This window comes from Lepisma saccharinum, chromosome 26, assembly GCF_977018435.1.
Source record: "Lepisma saccharinum chromosome 26, izLepSacc3.1, whole genome shotgun sequence".
Taxonomy (NCBI): Eukaryota; Metazoa; Arthropoda; class Insecta; order Zygentoma; family Lepismatidae; genus Lepisma; species Lepisma saccharinum.
Genome location: NC_139254.1, coordinates 53,011,007 through 53,036,749, shown reverse-complemented (window position 1 = coordinate 53,036,749; position 25,743 = coordinate 53,011,007). Strand labels below are relative to the sequence as shown.

The 25,743-nt window shown below is 39.1% G+C and overlaps 1 protein-coding gene across 2 annotated transcripts; it reads right to left on the bottom strand.

Moving 5' to 3' along the window:
• Window positions 1-22,599, bottom strand: LOC145979484 (uncharacterized). Of its 2 annotated transcripts, none has more exons than XM_083112403.1 (4): window positions 22,459-22,599; window positions 16,371-16,578; window positions 6,304-6,446; window positions 1-695 (listed from the first exon to the last, which is right to left on the bottom strand). In XM_083112403.1, the coding sequence occupies exons 1-4, from the start codon at window positions 22,495-22,497 to the stop codon at window positions 135-137; spliced, it is 951 nt and encodes a 316-aa protein (XP_082968529.1). In that variant the 5' UTR covers window positions 22,498-22,599; the 3' UTR covers window positions 1-134. The 2 variants fall into 2 exon arrangements, with proteins under 2 accessions (XP_082968529.1, XP_082968530.1); XM_083112404.1 differs by having other exon boundaries at window positions 16,374-16,578.
• Between the last annotated feature and the right edge of the window lie 3,144 nt (window positions 22,600-25,743).

Sequence of the window (25,743 nt, the reverse complement as noted above, 5' to 3'; positions counted from 1 at the left end):
AATAAATACATAATTTCTTTATTTACATAATAGTCAGCAGTATAAAAAAAATGTTTCAATGGAAAATAAATTTACACAATTTACATTTTGCTGGTTTAAATTAATATACAACTTTTACAATCTGGAAAGCTTCACTATTTTTGAAGCAACTTCGCTAAAAGTTCCAATTTCTTTTCTTCCATAAGCATTTTTTCTCGGTGTCTTTCTTCTTTTTGCCTTTCTCTCTCTTCATATCGTTGTCTCTTCTTTTCTTGCTTCTCCTTATCCAATTGTTCTTTCTTTGCAAAATATTCATACACAAATGAAATCAAGTCGTTATCTTGTTTCTCTTTATTTGATGATTCTTTGGAAGACAGAATTTCTTCAGGATGTTCGGGACTAGACTTGGGAGATTTCTCTGCGGTTGGCAACAACGTTGGAGATTGCACGGTTATCACAGTGGTGTCATCTGACAATGTTTCGTTTGAAGTGGTAATGGGAATAAGAGCACCGGGGGGTAAATTCAAGGGCGTTTCCACTATGTATAATGATTTGGCGACTAGTTTTTCACTTGGCATGTCTCCCACAACCTGCCGTATCCTGTCAAAATATCGAAACTTCATGGGACCTTTCTGATCTCTTCTTCTATCGTCCATAATCGTCCTGTAAGTTTTTAGAAGGTTCTTCCACTTGTTATGGCACTGTGTCGGTGTGGCCTGAGAGAAAAAATATATATATAAATAAAGCTCACACCGAAACTACATCTCAGTCGATGCAGATGACTATGTACCAGTATTTAAAATCGAGTGGATTTTATTTACTGATAACGTCTGATACCTTTGTAGTGGTTTGCCCAATTTGCAAAAATGTCAAATTACAAATGTCGAGGAGTCAAATATCCTGGAAGTTATGCAACATTTCAAGCTTCCGTTGATTTTCTACCAATATTACATGAAAAAAAACTATATGTTGTGATTACATGACAGGTATTTTTATATTCTGCTGTAATTTTTTAATAATTCAAAACTCTGGTAAACTCCTGCAAAATAATATTATAGTTTTATTTTTCCTGCGACATTTCGTCCTGGCTTCCCAGAACGTTTTCTAGCTTACACCTAGATACTCTACACTTCTAACATTCTTACACACACACACCCTAACCTTCAAGTGACTAACAATGTAAAGTTGCTGTGTGTGTGTTTATCTTGGTGTAAGCTTGAAAAAGTTCTGGGAAACCAAGATCAAACCGCAGGAAAAATAAAAAACACTAAAAATAAATGAATTATATTATTATGCATCTACAAAAAGTGGTTATGTGAACCTATAAGAAGAACATAGATACTCTGGTAAACTGATGCTTATAATTGGAGTGAAATATTAATCAATATTTTGAACAAATTTTGTTACCATTTTCAAATACAGTGAACGCCCTCTTAACCGACCACCACAGCACTGGACCCTTGTCAAGATAACAAAATGGCTGGTTAAACCGAATTATGTAATGGAATACAGTAAACATCACTTCACAAGATGAGCAGGGGAAAAAAACAGAAAACTACTGTATCGCTGTACAGTACACCATTATTAAAAAAGTATCATCCGATTTCGAAGTCATTTAACTCGGTAACCATTCGCTAAAACACATCGAACAACGTACTGTTAGGAAGAGGATACTCGTGAGTTTCACATGATTGCCGGCAGGTAGCAGTAGCGTGCTCCTCCCTGTGCTTGCATCAGATTCAAGCAAGTGGGTGAATCTGTTACAACAGTGCACCGTGAAATTCGCCGACAGTATGGTGAGAACTGGCTTTTCCTACAGTTACAGCTTGATTCCAATGACTACTGTGGATGAACTGCAAAATCGAATCACAACAGCAGTGGCAGCAGTGACTCCAGACATGCTCGCATCTGTATGGGATGAATTCTCCTACCGTGTGGAAATATGCCAAGTATCCAAAGGGGGTCACATTGAGCACTTATGAACAGTCTTTATGTAAAACTTTATGTAGAGCTGTGTATTTTAAAAGTAATTCCAAGTTCCTAGTTTGATAAATAAAAAATATATAGCCTTTTTAAATTGGGTGATTCTTTTTGAAACACCCTATATTTGTTTCTAAACTAAACACTACACGTATTTAAAGGCTGTACTGTATTCTAGGAGAAATCAATATATTTTCCTCAGCTGAATGGCCAGTTAAACCGACGACCAGTTGAACTGAGGCAGTTAAAAGTGTGCCCACTGTATTGGCATTGGTAGGAATTGTTATGGGTATTAATAGTCTGGAAAAAATGAAAGGTTCACAAAACTAAATATTCGATAAGTAAATCTTCAGGTTTATTAAAATTTGCAAGAGCAAAGTAATATAGAGTAATATTTAGCAACTAATCCTAGACACTGTTTTTATGGGATGGAAAACTTTTCGAGGCTCTTTCCCCCAAGTCAAGCCCCATATTTGATGCTAACCCCTCAAAATTAGGCCCCAAGTCTGATTCTGCCCCCTCAAAATTAGGGCCAGTTTAAATCTGCCCGCTCAAAGTTAGGTCCTAAGTTACGCCCATGACTTCCCCTGTTGAAAATGCACATGCGAGTCATTGCTAGCAAATAAGGGTTCAGCCCCTTTCTGTAGATAAAATGAATATCTGTCTTCGAGGACTAAAATGTCCTTACCTAGGCTAAAAGCTGAGGCTGTAAAGAGGCACTCAACATATATATATGGACTAAACACAGGACAACACACACCCCTACAGAGGATTACACTGGCAGTAGGTTCAGACGTCAAGAGCCTCGTTAGCATGGAAGACTGCAGTTACCGGGATGTACTACGTGGAAGTGAGGTTGTCGTTTAGGTGTGTTCTAAAACGGACACCCCATGCACCCCCAACTCCAAGTTATGAATTAAGGCAGGGGTTCCCAAACTTTTTCGTTTCACAGTGCCCTTAGCGTGATTGCACATACCGTTCTTTTACCGAGATAGTTTTCCGTGACAGCACCGACCCCGACAGCATGTTTTTCACACCCACCGACACAATCGGAGTTCTCGCCATGACCTTGGAGGGAAGGCACGAAAGCCTGGTGGCTCCTGCCCTGTGTTGCCAACCTCCCGATAAGAAAAAGCTGTTTAATCTATGAAATTATGCTAAATGCTGATGAATTGTGCTAGGATCTAAATAATAATAACAATAAATTATTATTATTGCTAATTAGTAACAGTAATTTATTATTATGATAATTTTTAGGATGATTGTAATTTTAAGTTATGCATCTATTTTTCGAGGTGAGTTCAACATTGAAGTAGAGAAAGCTTGAGATGATTCGCCAACTACAAATCGGAACATTTGTTTAATTTTTGCCCCACAACTTTCTACCAATTCTTGCCATGAAATGTTCCTTGCGAGGTAAACGGGAGAATAAAGAAAAGATGAAGAGGAGCAAGTTTGCAAATTATGTTACACTTTCCCACTATGCAATCGCAGACTGCTAGGTGTGAACAAAACTCATATGTGCTAGGTTTAGCATTATTATGCTAGGGTTAGCCTCACTGCCCTGCTTCAAAACAACTTCCAGCTAAATTTTATGGCTTGGATCTGTGTCCTCTTTTTCATTTCCTGAGTCGCAGGGAGCTGATCCCGACACTTGATGTGTCGAGGGGAGTCCGGACACATACCCACCATCGAAAGGTCCTTGCAGGAAATTTGTCTTCTCGGGCTACGTGTGCACCTGTCTCATTTAGCCCTGTTGTTTCTTGGTGCACTCGATTTCGAGGTAGGGGTCGCAGTCGATGTTATCGATGTGTATGCAAACGCGCTTAGTGTTTCAAGATTTTTCCAGGGTGCCCAAGTCACCATGTAGGTCTATCTAACACTTGGAACACTCAGTTAGTGTGGTTAGGTTGCTGGCCTCAAGTTAAAAAATAAACACACATTACATATTCAGAAACATTTTATGTGTAAAAAGTACTAAATAAGCATGTACAGTGAGTGTAAAAAGTGTTTGGACACCATTGATGGTACGTAAACAAGGGATCCGCTCAGGGTTGTGGGTGCAGGTAGGCGAGTGGAATGAAAACCACATTATTCTACCTCCTATACTTGTTTAATCTGATACAACAGGAAAATATAAAAAATAAACCATCTATAAACAATAATAACGAAAATATCACATATTTTGAACACAAAAAGTCTTTGGACACTTGCCATTCTTGTCCACATTTTCTGCAAAAACAAAAGCATTTAATATTTTGTTGGATTTCCTTTGGCACAAATCACTGCCTGGAGCCTGTCTGGTACAGATTTAACCAGATCTGCAGTAATCTGAGGTGAAATAGCGTTCCATTCTTTCTGCAATACTAATTGTAGGTCGGATTTGCTGGATATGTTTCTTTTTCTTATCTGTTCCTCTAATACACTCCATAAATTTTCTATGGGGTTCAGACCTGGGGATTGACGGGGTGTGAAGTTGTTTTGGGGTGTTATATAACAGCCACAATTTTATATTAAGGCCAGTATGCTTAGGATCGTTCTCCTGTTGAATCAAGTATTCATTACCCAAGTTCATTTGAGCCGCACTAGCGTTCAAATTATTCTTCAATATATCAATGTACAGGTACTGATCCATCGTTCCCTCTATGAAATGCAACTTGCCGACCCCAGCAGCACTCATGCAACCCCATACTAAGAGTGAACCGCCACCGCGTTTGACAGTTGGGATTAAGGTTTGCGGCTCCAACTCTGTATTTCTTTGAAGCCATGCCATATGCCTACCATCCGACCCAAATAAGTTGAATTTGCTTTCGTCCGAAAAAATGAGCTTGTTCCAGAAGTCTGCATCGTAATTGCGGTGATATAGGGCAAATTTGAGGTGCTTCTTTCTGTTTATTGCACTAACCCAAGTTTTTTTCCTTGCCACACGTCCATGGTAGACATTTCGTCGGCATACGTTACGAACTGTACTGGAGGAAACTTGCTTATCTCAGTCTTGAAGGCTTGCAGCCAACGTCGGAGCACTAGTTTTGGGGTCCTTTTTTGATAGTTCGCAAAATAAACCGTTCGTCTTGCACAGAAAGCACTTTTGGTGGTCCACTCCTCGGCTTATTATCTACTGTTTTTCTTTCGCCAAAGTGATCTATGATCACGTGCACTGTTGATTTAGGAATTCCGGACAAGCGTGATATTTCCCTTAACGATTTGCACTGTTGTGTAGCCGGATAACTTGCCGACGTTCAAAAACTGTGAACTCTCTCCTTCGGGGACCTATGTTGCACTATCGTGTTCAATGAGGCGGAGCTATTGCCGGTACTGAGACTTGCGAACTGACATCTGTGAGCACAGAGGTTGAAGGGGTCAGTGGTACGTGTATGGCAGTCCAGGTTTATTGATCGTGTTTCACACAGGTCCTTCTAAATGTTTTTTACTAAGTGTCCTAAGACTTTTTGTGCCTATAATTTGTGGCATTTTTGTTATAATTGTTCATGGATTTTTTATGTTTTGATATTTTTATTTCGTTCTTGTGACAAGAAAGAAAGAATTTGAGGTAGAACCATTACATTTTTATCCCGCTCACCTACCTTCATCCAGAATGCCAAGAGAATACATTATTAACGTAACTACTGCAGTGTCCAAACACTTTTTACACTCACTGTATGTTGAACAATCATATCATTGAATTTTCAATTGTAATTAGTGGGACAGGTGAAACTCATGTGCACTGCATATCTTCTCAAATCTTGGTGTCAAAGAGGACACATCACCCTCATTTCGTGTTCCACGTTAATTTTTGCATGATACTTGCTCTTTATTACAGCAACCATTGAAATGGAATTAAGATTCACAGAGCTTTATCGCTTAGTAGTGGATATTCATCTTTTACTGATATCCAAAACTTAGTTAGTTGAGTTAGCTATCCGCACGGCCACCATGACAAACAACTAACTGCCTTCTATACTGCAGCATCTTGACTAGAAAAATTCAGAATTCAAAAGATGCTGTTAAAATTCTTAACTTGAACGCCATCTAGTACCCATGTCGAAAAGCTAAATACTGATTTCTACAGTGTACATTAGGTGTCTTTTCAATCATGGAATGAACAGATTGATGTGATGGTCCGATTCTAAAACCATGTGTAGTGAAGGCTAACAAGTAAGTGTCATTTCAGTAAAAATATTGGAACATTTTGTGGCAACCCTGTAACCAGGTCACCATGGTGCACACTTTGGGAACCACTGACCTAAGGTATGCATTTATTGTCATAATTTCCTCATAAATTTACAAGCTTAACCTAGATATAGTCTCCACTTTAATGGCCAAATAATTTAGCAAACTACGCACCTTAATGCCAATGCATCTTAGGTCATCTGCTATGATATCCCACACAATCTTCCTTTTTGCGGTGTTTGCAAAATCGTGTATGTGTTTCTCATAGGTTTCTATCAGAGCTAATGTTTCGGCATACGTCCACACCATGAAACCAGCTGAAATTAAAGCAATCCTTATAATTTCTTCAGTAACTTAACAACAGCCGAATGTTGTAGAAGTTATATAAATATAAGGTTTGGTTTGCAGAAAGCATGAATGAAGAATCATATATAGTAATAATTGGAGAAGGGCAGCAATCTATAGGTATCTGCCAAAATAAAGTATATCAGCTTGACCAGTACAATGCTGATAATTTTGCTAATCCTATATCTCTGATATTCTCTTACTCTTTATATGCACTGATTTTTTTCACATTTGTCAATATTATTTTTTTCTTTTAATGCTTCTACCATCAACTATACATGCCTTCTCCTGCCTTACGAAGAGTAATGCTAATTGGTTAAAATATCAAGAAACAACAAACATGACAACAGAATGTACAATAAGAACTTTTCTTGTTAACATTTTCTATCCAATATTTATAGAGCCCCAATCCAACCACTCACTCACTCATTCATTCACACAAATGTTCTCCATGAAGGAAGCCTGAAGAAAAAAAAATAAACAAAAAATTGCTCCATTACGACTCCCTCCCCCCAGGTAATTGTCTGGAAACAGAAGACAATTTAAAAATCACTCACTCACCCCTTTTTTAAGGGTGAAATTCATTCATTCATTCATTTCTTATTTTGGACTAACAGCTTTTATGCAATTTTTTGTCCATTACAATATACATATAAAAATACATAATTGTTTTATATTAAAAAAAGGGAACACTTTGCCTTTTATAATTGTATGTTACACTTCCTTAAAAATGTTAAACTAAAATCCATCTGCACATCTGAACTGACAAAACTTGACAAATTTATTGGAAACTGAACCTTTAGATTATATAAAGTTTTATACAAGATATTTCTCTCTCTATTATATTTTGAGCATTCCAGTATTATATGTTGTGTGTCTGCACTTTCCCAGCCCCATTCACATATCTTATCGTTAGGGACACAAATTTATAGTAAATAAAAAACTGAGGAGAGCGGTAAATAAAATGATAGATCAGCAGTATATACCAGTGGTGGAAAAAAAAATTGGCACACACTTTTTCATCATGAGAGGAAACAACATACAAAAGAGCTATAAATTGATAAACTATTTCTTCATTTTCATATACTGTACACATACACAAGTACTTAGCTGTCCAACCAAAAAGAAAACATCAACACAAAATCACTTCATTTCTAAAATGCATATTCGGGGGAAGAAAGGAATGCAGCTTCGAAGTTTTCGAACCGAGATTATGTGCATGGGAAATCCCAATTTGCAGCGTCTTCCTGATGTGATCGAAGGTAAAACGTTCTTCAGCTGCAAGTGGTAGGAAACGTTAGGCTAACGTTTCGTTACAAATCGACACTTTGCGTGCACAACCTCGATTGCCGATTTTTGCATCTTTTCTACTTAATCTGATGATATTTCACGGTTATTTCGAGAAAAAGCGTTCATTTCGTGGAAAAGCACACATTTCGCATTACTTCGCGAATAAAACTCATGCACATTTCATCATTGGGGGTGTAGTTACGTGCAGAATGTTCAAAATTGCATCTTTTTTTCACATTTCGCGATTTCGTGCATCGCGAAAATTCAGTGTCCCTACTTATCGTTCACGTTATTTCAATTCTGGATAAATGTTGCCTAGTACACAAATGACCCAATCTCAGTCTAATTAAAACAATTACATTTCTCGTGCCACTAATATGATGGAACCATGGTTTGTGTGGTTTGAATTCAGCAAATGGTCTGTATGATTCTTCAACTGTTACAAGTTCATTTTGACACCAGTGAAACCATTCATTCAAAATTTTCTTCTTTACTCTAGGGAGAAGATCAGTATAGTATAATGATACGAGGTCTTACAATTAAGTTGGCAAACTCGCTACCATTTAGCACTTAAGCAGCATTATACAAGCAGCTCTGTAAGATTTTGTAACCTTGGTATTTCAGTGTCTCATAGCAGTGTTCGCGTTGACGCGTGGCGGATTTGTGCTGAGTGGCATGCATTGTTCTTTGTGCTTGTGTGTGTGCACTGTCGTAAAAATGGCTGAGCTGGAATTAGAGCAACAAACAAACATCAAATTTCTGGTGAAACTGGCAAGAGTGGGAGTGAAATACAGGAAACGTTAGTGCAGGTGTACAGCAAGAATGCCATGAAGGAAACAGCGGGTGTACTATTTGGGAGTGCTGCAAAGGTTGCATGAAAAAGAGAGAAGCAAACGACTGGAATTTTTCCCCAACAACTCATGGCTAGTGCATCACGACAATGCACCTGCACACGCACACAGCACTGTCTGTACAGGAGTTTTTGACCAGGAAACAAATAACTTTGGTAGACCATCTGCCATACTCACCTGACCTTGCCCCCAATGACTTCTTTCTTTACCCGAAGATCAAACAAGTTTTAAAATGAAGACATTTTGATGACATTGAGGACATTAAGGTAAATACGACGGCAGCTGTGAAGGCCATTCCAGGACCGGAGTTCCAAAATTGCTTGGAAGGGTGGAGTAAGCATTGGCATTGGTGTATAGCTTCCCAAGGGGAGTATTTTGAAGGTGACCACAGCGCTATTCAGCAACAATGTTATGTAGCATATTTTATGGGATAAGTTCGTGAACTTAATTGTCAGACTTTATGTGTCTGTAATATTTGGAAGGCTAGTTGCTTTCTTTGCACACTCATCAACATGGGAATTGCCTGTAATATTACTATGTGCTTTAACCCAAGTAAACTCAATGGTTTTTCCAATCTTTGTATTGTTTGGACTAATTGAATACAATTTACAATATACAGTAATGGGAAAATTTGTAAAGACTCTTGCAAGAGTATTTAAGGTCCTGTAATACACTTTGCGAGTCAGTCAGTAATAGGAACTTTCTCAAATTTAATTTTTGGAAATATATTAAAGCTTGGTAAAGTGCTTAAGATTGTGCTGTAAATATTGAACAGTCTTGTGGAACGTCCGTTTCCAGGGGCAAAAAAATCCTTCATTGTCTCACAGATTTAATAACATTGTTAGATGTACAACAATTATTTCAAGTTTGCCATTTTTGTTGTTGACCATGGTAACGGACGTTGCTAGGGAACTAAAAGAAAGGAAATTTTCACCCCGAAAACTATGGTAAGTGAGTTAAACTTAAATTTTCGTATTTCAAAATATGAGCATGAGAATCTATTACAGAGGCAAGGTAGGAATTTGCGGGGAATGACAGGAAACAATTATTTTTCAATTATGTTTAAAAATGTGGAAATGACAAAAGAAGTAAATACTGTTCCAATTTAGTGTTGCTATTGAATTCGTTCATGTAAAACATGTAACTAACTATTTTGAAATGGACATTACTTACCCAGTTTATTATTAAGAAAATAGACAATAACATTAGAGCCCATACACACATAACGTTACATTCTAAACTTTTCAAATAAGCGAACGTATTTACTTGTATCCATTCCTCCAATAATACATGCCAATATTTTCAGACATAAGAGCATTGAGGAACCCAAAACGTGGCCAAGACGAAAGTGCATCAGTCTACTATATAAAGGTGTAATTTATGTACTTGTGATTCTTCTTTAAGTACATAATGCTTGTTGTCATCAGTAATGCATTTAATTCACCACAATTTTAAAAATGGGGGCATAGAGAATAAATTGATTGTGGCAATACAGTAACATGCAATAAATACAATTACAGAACTTTCAAAAATAAGAAAAACAATGTTCGGAAATATAGATTTTCAAAAGCTTAATCACTTGTGCTGGTATTTTCATGACAAAAATCACAAAAATATGTAACATTTTAAAAAGGTTCTCATAACTTAAAATTTCAATGAATTCGCCCTAAAACATTTTTTAAAAATGTCCTACCTAATATTTTTCCTTCAAGTACCGAATATTTGTGTAGGAATAAAAAAGGAGGGAAATAGTTTAAATGATTCATGATTTTGTGCAAAAATTTCATGTCCGTTTGATTGAGGCATTTTAGAGGAGACATTCTGTTGTGAGTAATGACGAGGAAAAAACTGAGGATAAATCCTGGTCCAGATAGGAGAGCAGTATTCAAGAATTGGGAAGTAAAAGATTGTGAGTAATGATTTCAGTCCATGAAGATTTACATAAAAGAATGCCTTGATATTCATATTTGAGCATCTCTAATTTAATGAAAATTAATTTGTGTTTTATGTGGATATCAATGAAAAGAATAGACCAATTGAAGGGCTCAGGTGTAAAACATGGTAAATGACAATTTGGTCATTTCCGAGTTCATTAAGAAAAGAGGTTATTAGAAGCTATACTGAAGATAAATTGTTTTTGTGTTGTGTTTACCAATTTCAGAAGGCTTCACTGAGTCCAATGCAAATTGTATGACATGGCAATTTCACTCAAAAATTGAAGTTACTTTGTAACTCAAAAATTACCAAAATTTCACCATGTTTTACACCCAATGAACACATTGTGGTGCAATAATCCTTTGAGACTTAAGATATGACAGCACAACGAGTTCCATCACTGCTGTTTTTGGACTTTTGAGACCAGACTTCAATAATTCTTCTTTTCAAATAATAATAATAATAAATTCTCTTTATTCAGTGGGCAAGGTTCAGCCAAGGGCTGCGCTGCCACCTAACCCTTGTCAATATGATAATACATATGAGATGATATAAACTGCGTATGGAGCAGTAAGCTAAAAAAAAATATTAAAAAAAATACAGATACAAAAAATGAGGGAAGAAAAAAAATACATAGGAATTAGTTGCACACAAAAAACAAGAAGTGTAACTAGAAATACAAAAGACAATAGTAATAATAATACAATTCCATATAGTGAGTGACTTGATACCTTCAGTATGTGCCCCGACTCTGCCATTGTTCCATTAACAGCAGATCATTTACTTTACCTTTGAAGTTTACTGGGTTGTTTACACTAGCGATATTTGCAGGCAATGCATTCCATGCTTTGGGAGCCGAAAAGGAGAAACATGATTTGTAGGCCGTGGTAGAGTGATGGGGTAAATCGAAGTTGTTCCGCTTACGGGCAACATACTGATGGATTTCCCTACGGGAATGCATCTTCTCAAACCGGTACTACCAGTGACGTGCACTCAGGAGTAGCTAGTCTAGCAGAGATAGATTGATCAATCTCAAATCTCTAATTATTTTCAAATCACAATATTTATTGTTTTGTTGAAGCCACAGTTCATATGCAACACTTTTCTTCACGTGCTTCTCGTCCCTCGGTGCGTTCAGCCGTCTAGCTCGCTCTTTCTCCGCCTCACAGTTCCAGGTATAGAAACGGGTTTTCGAAGGGAAAGGGAAGATTTCTGCCTCTACCTCCCTTGCCCCCTCGCCCCCGCTCCAATGGTTGAAAACCTGTGGTTTCAGGTCCTCCAGTCTATCTCCTATAGGACAGATAGGGGATTGGTTTCCCTTCGATTCCTTTGTAAATCCTCTAAAGAACTAAGGGGAAATTTTTCTGCAGTACTTCTGTTCTCTGTATTTACACCACTTTTTACACGTTGTTTTACACTTATATGTATGTATAATATGGGATGTAATTTTATTATTTATGCAATTGAAACGTCTAATGTTCAGACAAAAATGTTATGCTTTTTTTTTTAAATATGGAATATATAATGATTAAATAACAAATATTTGCTCACGCTCTCTCTTGCTCTCGTTTTAGTAGTGTTTTATTTAAATATACTAATCTCTTGGCCTCCAATAAAAAAAAATGGGTAAGCTAAACAATCATAAATACGGACGTATTTATTTGGGCAAGTGAACGTGCGTTCTACTTCTTGTTGTTGGTTTGGTTTATTTTACTTCGCTTTTCTGCCACATTTGGTTATCGCGAAAATGAGGATGAGTGATGATATGATGAAACTGATGAACGGACCTCACAAAGACCAATTCAGGCCGGAATTCGTGACGAGCGTGCATTCTTGTTCTTATGTGTTGTACTCTGCCTGCAGTGAATAATGAAAAAATTAGAATGAAGAAAATAGAAAAAAGGTTTGTTTAAAGGTGTGTTTTGTTACCCATCGCTTTTTCTATCTGTATAGATTTAATCAGAATAAGTAGCTAAGAGCTTGGAAAGTCGTGAGGGACAATCATAAACAGAGAATTCTAGGCTCCTGATTTCACAGTGACCTGCAGATGCACTGGGAGGAAATTATTTGTATTTTCTTCTCTCTTCCATCACTTTACCTAATTTCTGCCATGACGATGAACGTTGATTAAATTAAACGGGTTGCAAAGAAACACTCACGCAAAGGCCAGGGCTCAAGCCCGGATCCTTCAGTAACGAGATCGTGAGATGGGGAAATTAGGGAAATTAGGAAATGCAAATTTTTTGAAAAAATGTTAATCATACATAAAGATGGTATTTCAAAAATTCAATTGAAAATTACTACTCAGGAAAAATGCAGTTTGCTTTACCGATACCCATGTATCCGAATGGTTAGCGCCTTCCTCACACGTTTGATGTCGGCCGACCTCCGTGGGGGTGTGCAAATGGTCCGGGATCTGTACCCGATGGAGGTATATAGTGGTTCGGATCCCACATTAAACTATAGGTCTAGTCCCGATTATCCTTTCTGTGTATAAAATGGACTTAAGGGCATGCGATACAATTTCCACAGAGTCTTCCCAAGCCCTTCCGTCCATGGCAGTGTGCCAACTTAGCTCTCTTGGAGCCAGATCTGGCTCTTTCGTGCACTCTAGCCGGATCCTGTGGCCGAGTGGTTAGCACATCGCGCTGCAACGCCAAGGGTCCGGGGTTCGAATCCCACTCGGGCTTGGTTGTTTGCGAATGTCCATTCATCAATTTCATCACTCATCCCCATCTTCACAAATTAGCCAAGAGGCACAAAATGCGAAGTAAAATAAACTAAATCAATCAATCAATCTTTCGTGCACTCGTTCGGCTGTGAACTGGGACACCCACCACCCGTGCCCCACTATGATGCCATCTCTGGTTCCGACCCACGTATACCACCTTTCGTCATAATTATACATTTGCACGTGACGTGATATTGTTATATTGGCTGCGTCGCCCCACTCTCTCTTATCTCCCCACCTACTTCTTTATAGGGCAATGTTAGATGTGAAATTGGCAGGGAATTCTTCACTTTCGATTTCATACCACCATCGGTGGATTATTGAGATGGGCGATGCCGCCGGATCTAGATGTTGAAAACTAAGAATAAATTGTCATCAATTTAGAGTTAACGATAATAGCAGTGCCCCACCCCTTTGACAACTAACATTACCCTAGAAGGCACTTTATACAGCCATCGTAAATCTAGCTCCATGAGAGTCAGTTTTAACTCCATTTAAGGTGAAATTTAGTTCTTTTATGCCCATCAGGTTTGGCAACACTGCCAGGAGGCAAGGGAAAAAGCATTGATCAAATGGGAGTATGATTTGATTCATTCTCTTGTGAATATAAAACTTCCGATGGAATAGAAAGAGATGTCAACGGGAAGAGGGCAGTTTGAAGATGAATTTCACCAGCGGAAAGTCGAAACTTCCATTTAATTAGCCGTAACTTGATGTTGAAGTTGATTCCCCATAAGGAATACATGGGATTCCGAAAATTATTATTCATCATATTTTTCAAACATCGTGTCCAGCTTAATAATCAACATAACAAATTGTTTGCACTTGCAACATGGAGAGAAATTCATACTCTTGCATACACCCAGGGTTTGTTTTAGTAGCAGTGCCCATTCGGGCGATACTGAAATAAATGCACAATTGGTGCGTAATTGTATCTTCTCGCCTTAAAACGTCGAATCAACCATCCAATCAACCAACCGTGGAAGAGTGGTTACCACAGCACGCTACAACACCAGGAGTTCCGGGTTCGAACCCCTACCTGGACATGGGTGTTCTTTGTGTTTGTCCCTTCATTAATTTTGTCGTATCATCTTCGCGATTAACCAAATGTGTCAAAAAAGCGAATCAAATCAAATCATTCATTGATTGTTTCATTTGGTTTATTTTACTTCGCTTTCCGCCATATTTGGCTAATCGCGAAGACGATACGATAAAATTGATGAAGGGACACACAAAGATCACCCATTGCCAAGCCGAGATTCAAACCCGGCATCCCTGGCTCAGTAGTCAAATCAAATAGTTTTTGATTTTCGAAAGTGGGTAGAAATTATGTGTACAATTTTTTGTAGTCATTCCTAACTTTGCAGTTTTTCCTGTACTTGACGTTCTTCTTTTAGGAATATTGGGCCCTAAAAGGGGGGGGGGGGGATTATGACCCGTTGGGCATGCCACTAATTGCTTCCCCAAGTGTCGACGTCACCGCACGTCACTGGGTACTACGGTTTACCTTCTGTCAGTATGCGGCATATGAAACAAAGATAGTGCAACTTCCTTCTGTTTGCCATGGTAAGAACCTGATTATTATTTAAGAATGGAAGAATATGATCGGATCTTTAGAAAAATGTATCGGAAGTACGCATTTCATATCATCCACAACTTTAGCAAGAGCAGTGGCTGTGCTGTGTTTCTCACAAAATCCGGATTGCAGCGGGGGCAGTAAATTATTCGTGTTAACGTAGTTTAACGTCTGCGAATGCACTATTTTCTCGAGTACTTTAGATAGCACAGGCAAAAGACTGATAGGCCTAAAGTCATTGTAAGAAGTGACGATCTGCTTTTTCTGAATATACACAGTTCTCCAATTGTCCTCATAATGCTGGATCAACAATTAAAGTTTGGAGCTGCCATTGTGAATCAAACCTAGGACCATTTGCACCAATAGCAAGAGCACTCACCATTGTCAGAGTATGTATGTATGTACAATTTAATTTATTTTACTTTGAGTTTCTGCCACTTGGATAAATTCAAAGATGAGGATCAATGGCGATCAGGTGAAATACATGAAGGGACAGACAATCACAAAAACATAAGGACAGGACAAAACTCAAGCTCTAGAGAGAATTACCCTGGTTGCAGGTCTAGGTGCCACAACCTCGTCTGCTAAATGCAGTCCATGGTGTATTATGTGGAAGTGAGGTTGACGTTTGGGCAGTGTTGAATCCAGCCAATTTCCTCCGGGGGATATCAAACTTCACAGAGGGGGATGTCATAGAGATCAAATTATATAACTAATATTTTTAATTGGCCCTTTGATATATAATTAAATTAAGTGTAAATTTCGATAAGACTGCACAAGCAACTCCACAGCAAACTGTTGACTGACTAACCGTTAAAATAGCTGCAAGAAGTTGAAATTTGTTGCAACAATAGAAGCTTACATTACACCAGCCTGCCGTTCTACACGTGTCCATTGTTGAGCTTCAGTGAAATGGAATTCTATTATATATTATTAGTTAGCAGTTATTAAAGTGGACGATAATTTAAATTCATTCATAATTTTGACTTAATTGTAAGAAGACTGAATTAATGCTTATTATTATAAAAAAAAAACAAGAGAAAAAGTAGGTTCTTTGTTAAATTAAAATGAATTAAAGGAAGCCAAAGTGAATATGGTTGTCATATTTCTTAAGAATTGTGCGAATGCTCTGCCAGATTATTGAAATTTTCTGAGGGGGACTTTCTTATTTCTGAAGGGGATTTCCCTCCCTGGGGCCACCCACCACATCCTCATTGTCAAAATAACTTACAGTTAATATTGAAATAACGGCAAATGTAACTTAAAAGTTTTAAAAAATATGTTCTTACATGTTTGCATAACTATAATTACTACAATTAAAACTTTATAAAACAGGTCTACTTATACCTGGTTAGAAAGTAACTTTCAAAAGACTGCCACTTTTGTTATTAACAATCCATCAAAGTTTATGTATTTTAGATAAATAAGCACTTAAAAAATGGTTCCCTAATCCACTACAATCATAATGTTGTAATATAATACAACAAATGTAATAAAATATAACAAAACATACCACCTCTTATGCTTTTGTCATTTCCTGCCTCCTCTTCTGGCTCCCCAGTCCCATTGCTTCCAGCTGCTTCCGGAAGAGGGGATTCGGTGGTCACCTCATTAGGGTGGACTTCTATTGGAGTACATTCCTCAAAGCATTTATGGAGTTTGGCAGAGTTCAAATCGTCTCCCAACACAGCATTGCAGCCAGCACAAGCGAAGTGGAATTCCTGAAAAGAAATGAATCTGGGCTTTGTCTATGTTTCTTCAATTGGGCTCTCGGCAGTTCCATTCATATTTTACCTTATAAATGCTTCATTATTTTGCGTGAGTTTGATGGAATGAAGTAATGGAAGTATGAATTAAAGAAATGTAGAGGAAAGGGCAGATTTTAGAAATTTCTCTTTGAAAGATTTTCTGTTACAATTTAGCTACCTAATGAAACCCTATTCAAATTAAGTAATTTGCTATATTCTGCCACACTTCTTTACAGTCTAAGTGCATGCTACACATTACAATAAAGTGCATGGCAAAAGTTAACCTATGTGTGCTAACTTAACCAGTCACAGGTATAAACTCCAAGTATCTCAAGCTACATGTATGCAATGAATGTAAAAAGCTGTTAGCACACGTACGCCATCATTTTACAGGGTGCGCACAAAGTCCGTATACCTCTATAATTACATGAGTAATATAAAGCAATACAAGCCTCGTTCGTGCTGGCGGCTTTCACATGACCTTGCCATGTGCTCTCCCGCTATCACAAGTCTCAAGGTGCTGTCCTCTATTGGCACATTGCAATTTTGAGTTCATTCTTTGTCTGAAAGTCATGGCAGATGGAAGTCAAAGAAATAGCTTATACAAGTGATTACACAATTGAGGAGTGTTTCGTGGCCGCTGTGTGGGTCCATGTTGGGTACTTTGTTGTGCGGTTTAGGGAAGAGAAAATCCACATTTCTTTGAAGAAAGTGAGCACCATTCACCTCATGTCATGATATGGGCCGGACTGCATCTGTATAGTCCGTATTTTTTTTTTTACTTATTCTGTTGATAACATTAGTGCCCTCCAAATGATATGTGCACCTGTGACTCATTCCGCAAGCGTGAGACGCGGGAATTCTGAACAGTGTTTCTTTTCAGCATGATATGGGCACCGGTCCACTTCGCATTAGCTGCTTGACATCTGGCGAATGCAACTGGGATTTTAGGAATAGCTGGATCGGACAATTGTCTAACTCCTCTTCCATGTCCTCTAAGAAACCATGATCTAACAAAACCGGATAACGTGCTCTGGGGTCTCATCAAAGGATGAGGTGCAGATGCATCGTTATCTACAACCTTGGTGACAATGAAGTTCGACCAGAAAGGAATACGTGATTAAATGCACAGAGGCATAGGCGGTGGAATGGGTGACCCGCAGAAGTGACGCATGTGTGTAAGAGGAGGCGTGTGAGCAGGCAAGAATCGTGATCCCAGCATGTTGCACCCAAGGTCACGTAAAGAACGAAAACAGGGAACTATACGCGTGACATTGAACTTCGACCAGGCACAAGACCCATACGGAAAATTCCAGATAGTGGCGCATTCGACGGAAGCATGACGTCACGGACACGATAAGGGAGTCCGCCGTATATAAGCGCGTGCTGTGCACCGAGGAACCGCAGTGCATCGTCACCATGGCCAGGGGCAAACCTATTGACAACACCGTGAGGAAAAGAGTGGTGGAGTTGCAACGGGATGGACTCAGTGAACGGGAAATAGGGCGCCAACTGAACTTACCCAAGTCAACCGTCCACTGCATCATCAAACACCACCAAAATACGGGTACTACAGAGCCAGGTAAGGCCCCCGGTCGAAAACGCCTGCTGAGCGTGCGTGACCTACGGATATTTAGGCGCTATATCCAGACCAACAATCATGTTTCTGTGGCCGAATTACAACCGTGGACTCAATAACGCTTTCACATTGAAGTGTCAACCAGAACCATTCGCCGTTACCTACAGCGATGCAGTTACCAAGTGTACAAGGCGAAACGTAAACCCTTCCTTTCCATGTTGAACAAAGGCAATCGACTACGGTGGGCACGAATGTACCGGGGATGGACATTTCGGCAGTGGAACGGGGTTTTGTGGACGGACGAATCCATTTTCAATGTTGTGTACGGGAAAATACGGAAAACAGTCATTTGTCGGAAGGAGGAACAGAATGAAGCAAAATGTTATGCACGTCGGGTACAGAAACCTGCGTCAGTGATGGTATGGGGATGCATGACGGCATCTGGGGTTGGCCCACTACACGTCTGTGAGGGCATCGTGAATGCACACGCCTATACACGCATACTGGAGCGGCATCTTCCCACAGTGCGAAGGCACCTGTTCCACAGGCGGCATCTCATCTTTCAACACGACAATGCCAGGCCTCATACAGCGCGGCTGACAAGAGAATGGTTGACTCGCCATCACGTGCGAACTCTGCCATGGCCACCATCGAGTCCCGACCTCTCGCCCATTGAGAATGTGTGGCGTGTTCTTAAGCGACATGTGCAACAGAGGGGACCCACGACAGTGGCTGCTCTTATCGCCTGCCTGCAGGAGGAATGGCACCGCATGGATGTGGAATACCTTGAACGACTCGTCTGCAGCATGCCCCGATGCATTGCCATAGTTATTCGCCGACGGGGCGGGGTCACACCATGGTAAACAGGATCCCCTCTAACAGTGGTCGAACTTCAATGTCACGTGTAGATGGACGAAAATGTTTTATTTTGTGTGGACACCATACATTCCTGCGTTGCAGCGGAAATTTATGTTTTCCTTTGTTCCATGTAGCCTGCTGAATAAAATATGTTCAGCATATGCATGTGTTCTCCTTCTTTCACAATGCACTCCTATATTTGTGACTGGTCGAACTTCATTGTCACTAAGGTTGTAAGACACGAAGAACTAAAGATTACGGTGCATGCAGCCTTCCAGTGATTCCATGAATGTTGGATAACATGAACAACGCATTCAGCTATGTAGAGATCACAGAGGGACACACAAATATTTCAGATTCCTAAGAGTAGGGACGGAACATCTCAAGGAAGTTAGCTTAGCCCCTCCTGAAAAATCCTTAATCATAAAACTATTATTATTATTAGTTAAACTAGAAAATATGTTAGCATTCACCAATTCATTACCAATTTTCATTTGAGTTTGTGTTGATACGCAGAATTTAAATTCATCGTGCAGGCCCGCATTAAAACAACATGTACACTTTTTGGTCATACTTATACACAGCTCAACAAATAACGGAATCCATTCAAAACAATAAAAACCCCGACCCGAGCTAACTTAATTAGTAAACTGCTGCCTACTTGAATCTTCGCGACGAAATTGTATCACTTAGATTTTTATGCGCAAGTAGCGAAAAGTGGCAGAAAAGAGACGATAAATATAAAAAATAACAAATTTCTAGTGTTTACATGACACTGTTTTACAAAATGCAATCGTCTTTATTTTAGCATGAAATGTCTCAAATTTAGATCTAAATTTCGAGCTAACTTCGAGATTATAATAAAACAGGACATACTGAGGATTTTTAAAATATGGATGGGACGACCGGGACACACATCCTAAATGGGACTGTCCTGGTCAAAATGGGATGTATGGTCCCCCTACCTAAGAGACTCCTTTGTGATAATAATATATGTGGGAGGTATATGAACTTTGTGCGCACCCTGTACTTACATACTGTAATGACCTGTGCTATGATGTCACTACTCTCCAGATCACAATGAATAGGGAGGTAGAGACCATGCACCCCCCCCCCCCCGCCCCCGCATCAAGATGTCAGGAAGAATACACAGACCTAATTTTCTTTGGAGCCTAAAATTCCTGGTAACCAATTACACCCTCTGTTCATGTCACATGTTTCACTCAAGCTGAAGAGTGAGTTCAATGTACTCCTGAGCATTAGCTGGGAAGTAACAACACTCAGTCAGTACTGCTGCTAAAGAGGTTAGAATTTAAGGAAGCCCCTCCACTGTTACCAATGAACAGATGGTGGTCCCGGTACATCCCAAGCATCAACCTGAATGTACCAGTCTGGCTAAAGAGGTGGACTAGTAGGAAGGTTACTAGACTGATTGCTGGTTACCTTTAAGTTTGCCAGTCAACATCCAGGAGCTAACTAGGCTCCCTGCTGTGAACTCGCAGCTTTTCAACTTTTGGAATGGCAGCACAGGCATGTGACAGAAATCTGAACTATGCATGACATTATATATTTCAGCATAGCAAACGCACTTGAAGAGTTGCCAACCTCCTGCAGTGCATTATCCCCCCCCCCCCCACACACACACACACTGAAACATTTTATGTTACATAAAACATGGAAATCTATCAATTAAAAAAATAATCTTACACAATCCTCGAGAGGGTACAGTCAGTCAAGGGGTCCCAAAAATGACTCTCCACTAAACATGCAGTAAGTAATCACTAAGCTGATGAATAGCATTTTTTAGGTTTGTCGCGTGTTACTCACAAATCCAGAATATGGTTAACCAACCCTTAACCACAATCCTCATATTACATTTCTGACGCAGTACTATGCCAAGTACTTAGTTTTTGTTTTTTTATACGAACCTGAGGAAAGAGATAGTCAATCTCTGAAACGTCGTTCTACAATAAGAGCACTATACTCACATACGTAAGTACAATTTTTAACTTTCCTTTTTTATAAGCTGATGAAGTATGTAAAAGAAATGATCAACCCATGCTAAAAGTAAGTAAGTAAGTAAGCGAGTGAGTGTGTGTGTGTCTGCAACGGCCCAAGTTCCTTTTATTTTATTGTGATTTCATCATGTCACGTATGCATTTTTTACATGGTTCGATTTCGATTTATGTCTGGTAACACATACTGAAGAGTTTTAGAGATTACTTAAGCTGTGTGCTTCCTTGACACTGGTTTTTCACTTCCACATATTTCTATGTAATTCTTGCTGCCAAAATGTTTGAAGATTTTATTCAATACATGCTTTCGTAGTTAGGTTAGGAGGATCACGTTTAGTTCCCTTAGAATTTTAATAATAACCCTAAATGCTTTTGTGGCTAGGTTAGGCGTGCCAAGTTTAGTTCTCTTAGCATTAAAATAATATCCCTAAATGCTTTCAGAGTTAGGTTAGGTGGTAGTCTGTTCAATGCGCCAAGCATTGAAAAATGGGGAGTTCTGTTTCTAACATTTTACTTTACCCGTATATTATTTTTTTTCCGAAATGATAACTGTGCTCATTAGTTTCAGGAAGGTTCCAAATAACTTCTACATTCATTCCCACTATTCTACAATACTTGCTGTCACTTCTATCAATGGAGAATGCTTAGTCCATTGGGAGTGCAGATGATTGCGTAAGGTAATTTTTTATTTTAGAAATCTGGCAACCCTAGTGAAACTGAACCGTGAAACTGCATGAAAATCGAGGGAGTACAGAAGTATCATACTATTCAAATTTCATCTTAATCGATGGGCAGCTTGGTTTATAAAAAAATAAAACATTCCTTTCACAGATACATGGTTATACACATTGAAAAACACATAATAACCAATATTGTTAAATACTACAATAGAACAGGTAAAACATAATTTAAAAAGTGAACATGTACCTTTCTCAATTTTATGAAAAAACGACTGAAGATTATGGTTCAACTTTAAAAAGATTATATTTAATTTTTATTACCTGAAAGTGGGCTACCCTGCATTTTGTGGTGCCCTAACAATTTTTTTGTCCGTCAATTAGTTTATCATTGGTTTACTTATGGTAGAAAATAAAGTTAGTGTATTTCTTAGGGCCTCAATGACATTTTCAAGGTGGATCCAGTACATATAAAATTACAGTCAAATGTTTTTCAGAAGTTGATGAATCAATAATAATAATTTCACATGTCTTGTGCATAATTTGAAGTTATTATTCAAGTGACTCTTTCAATTCTTAGATTACTTCAGAGTTTCAGAGTTCATTTATAAGGATTATAGACGAGACCTCCATTCCATTTTGTGTAACAGGTTACCGACTGGGTTACTTACAGAATATGAAAGACAGCCTATGTGAAATTTATACCTAGAAATTGAAATTATACCTCAGCCTCAGCTTCACTTTTATCTTCAGGTTTAGACATTATAGGTCAGAATCTTCTATCAGTAACTATTTTCCGTACCATAAGTTGAAACTTGTTTTCATGGTGACTTGAAGTAATCTGTGCATAACGTAACCAAACGGAATCCAGCCATCATTGGTTCCATCATTCCATTGGTTGAAATGACATCATGGAAAATAATTAAAATGAATTTTTATCTGATTATACGTTTCTCAGGAAATATTTTGATGAATTTCGTAACCGAAAGAATAAACAGTTTCATGTTACAATGGTGTGCAACGCTTTCTGGTGAACAGTGCGTTCGCAGCAACGGAACAAGGGTGGGCATAAGCCCGCTGTAAAATGTTTGAAAATTTTTGTATCACAGGTTCTCTTGCCCACACGTGAGATTTTCGGATTTAAGGCATTTTAACTAGGGGTGTGCGGGACAGAATTTCTTGGGTCAGGACGGGAAATTTTTTAAATCCCGACATTCGGGACGGTAAAATATTACAATTTCCCGGCAAATTCGGGAAATTTTCGGGACGGGAAATGTTGGAAATTTCCAGAAGCTCTGGAAATCTCGAGTTCTACACGTCGTTTTCACCTTAAGTGATTCTTTTTGCGTTTCTGGTACAAAAAAATTTTATTACAACAATTTTAAAAACTGCACCCTGGAAAAATGACCCCTGCAAGTTCTCGCGTTTCTCTGCGTCCAGTTTAAGGCAAAAATGAGACTTCCAAACTTGCGAGGCTAGCGTTGCTCTGAAAACACACCGCCGCCATGTTAATACGTCACTACTCAGAGATAGCTCGTTTGTCGTCTGCTTCGAGCGTCCAGTTAACTGCTGGTAGCCCACGGTGAGCGAACATGTGCAGCAGTTTTACAAATCCTTACAGATTTAAATAATAGAAGAAGGATCGATAATGGAAAGGAAAGCTATGCTTTGTAATGATCATTCTTCCATGAAATATCCCTGCTGCTCACGTGCAAGATAAATGAAAGGGTTCTGCTGCGTGCGTGTTCTCAGTTCATGCGAAAAATATTGCTTGTAAAATTGGTTGCTGACCAAACCTTCAAAAATATATATATTTTAAACTTATATTTATCGAAATTTACAGTAACCTATGTAGTGCAAAATAAGAATTTTCACATTCTTCACTTTATTTTCCATAATTCAATTTCAGTTTGTGTTTCATTTCTGTTGCGCAAGTTATGATCAAATATTCTTGGGCAATTAAGAGAAAATACACTGAGAAGATTACATCAGTTGCACAGTACATATTAATACTTAGTTTATGTATAATTATTACAAGGAAATAATGTGTATAACCAAGGACGTATTTAAGGGGGGGTGTTCAACGGGTCCACCCCTCTTTGGTTCAGTAAAATTACCAGAGTTACCTGTTCATCCGCTTGTTCATAAAAATTTCTTCGGACTTATTTTATTCTCTTAAATTAGAGACATAGGACGGGATACGGATGGGAAGGAAATTACGTAATTCCACACATCAGATGGGACTGACTGCAGACCAAATGTCCGCAATTTCCTGATAGTTTCGGAATTTTTGCTATAAGAAACTGCATTGAGACTCAAATCAGTTATTTTTTTCCCCTCGAGTCATTTTAAAGATATTTGGTTTTTAAAAACGCAGTAACACTAGATGAACAGAAAAGTATCAATAATAGCGTGACCTCGTGACCACATACACACAACTTTGTCGGGTCCAGCACCCCCTGCTCCCCAACAAGCTTCCGGCCAGCAGTGTCCTGGATTTTCACTTACGAAATAAAGCAACCCTAATCATACCAAAAGTTGATCCATCCATATCCCCCCGCCCCCAACGTGAACTATATATCAGGGTTTCGGAGCGGAGCGGATCAACGCTCCGACTGTTGCCAACGCTCCGGAGCGAGGAGCGAGATTCTAAGAAATGGTTCGCTCCGCTCCGGAGCGGAGCGATGTCTTATCCCGCTCCGCTCCGGAGCGGAGCAACGGGAATCGGAAAATTTCTCGCTCCGCTCCGGAGCGAGGAGCGAAATTTTAGAAAATGGTTCACTCCGCTCCGGAGCGGAGCGCTACCTTGACACGCTCCGCTCCGGATCGGAGCAGAGGAAGTTGGAAAATTTCTCGCTCCGCTCCGGAGCGAGGAGCGAAATTTTAGGAAACGGTTCACTCCGCTCCGGAGCGGAGCGATACCTTGTGACGCTCCGCTCCGGAGCGAGGAGCGATATTCTAAGAACTTGCCCACTCCGCTCCGGAGCGACTCCGGAGCGCTCCGAGGTTGGATAATACGAGTGTATACAGAAAACTAACGATCAAAGGTTCCGAGTACATTAGTAATTTTGTTTGTGAAATTTGTACGGCATTTTAAAATCGCCCGTTATTGTTGTTATAAAACTGATTATTACTAAAGCTAACGCCACGGAAACAGTCCAGAAAAGATTACGTCACTCACCTACAGTGTTGCCAATAAGCAAGGAATAATCCTTACACAATACACCAGGGAAGGCACAATCAACCGCATACGTACTGTCCGTGACTGTACAACGCGCAATGTGTCAACTGTGAAGCGTAGAAGAAGTGTGGCAAACCTGGAGGGCCAGGGGTGTGGAGGAGGCAAGGGGAAGCTTCGATCTTCACTGGACTGTTTTCGTGAAGAGAGAGATATTATTATTATTATTATTATTACATTTTCATTATCACTTTTACTACTCTACTACTACTTCTGGGGACAAAATATTTCAATAGCAGGTGTGCCACCTGTGGTTTTATAAGTTGAGAGAATGGAACCACTCTCATTTCCTGCCACCAGGGATCGCAACTGAAACTCATTTCGGTTCAACTTCTGGTTCGGGCTAAGCACTTCGGCATATCGGCCTGACGTTACAGTCCACGCCGCGGGAGAAGTGAGTTATTCCGGAATATTGGTTCGAGTAACACTGGCGAAAGTACTGCAGAGAATCCATTCGACCTTCTAAAAGGCCAGAGGAAAGGCGAAGCAACTTGTACGGAGGAAGATAAAGGCAGACAGGTGTTCATGCAAAACGCTCGCTGGTGCATGATTGTCATATCTAACTTTCTTTTACGCTGGTTATGTATGATACTTTGAATGTAGCGAAAGGGAAAAGTTTAAAGTAATTGGAAATTCAGGTTGCTAATTTTAACTTTTCGATTTTTGAATGTATGAAGTTGAAAATCGGAATCATGCTTATTAATGTTACCGTCGGCCAATAAGGAAACGTTTTAATTTGAAATACAGAGTTTTCATATCTAACTTTTTAAA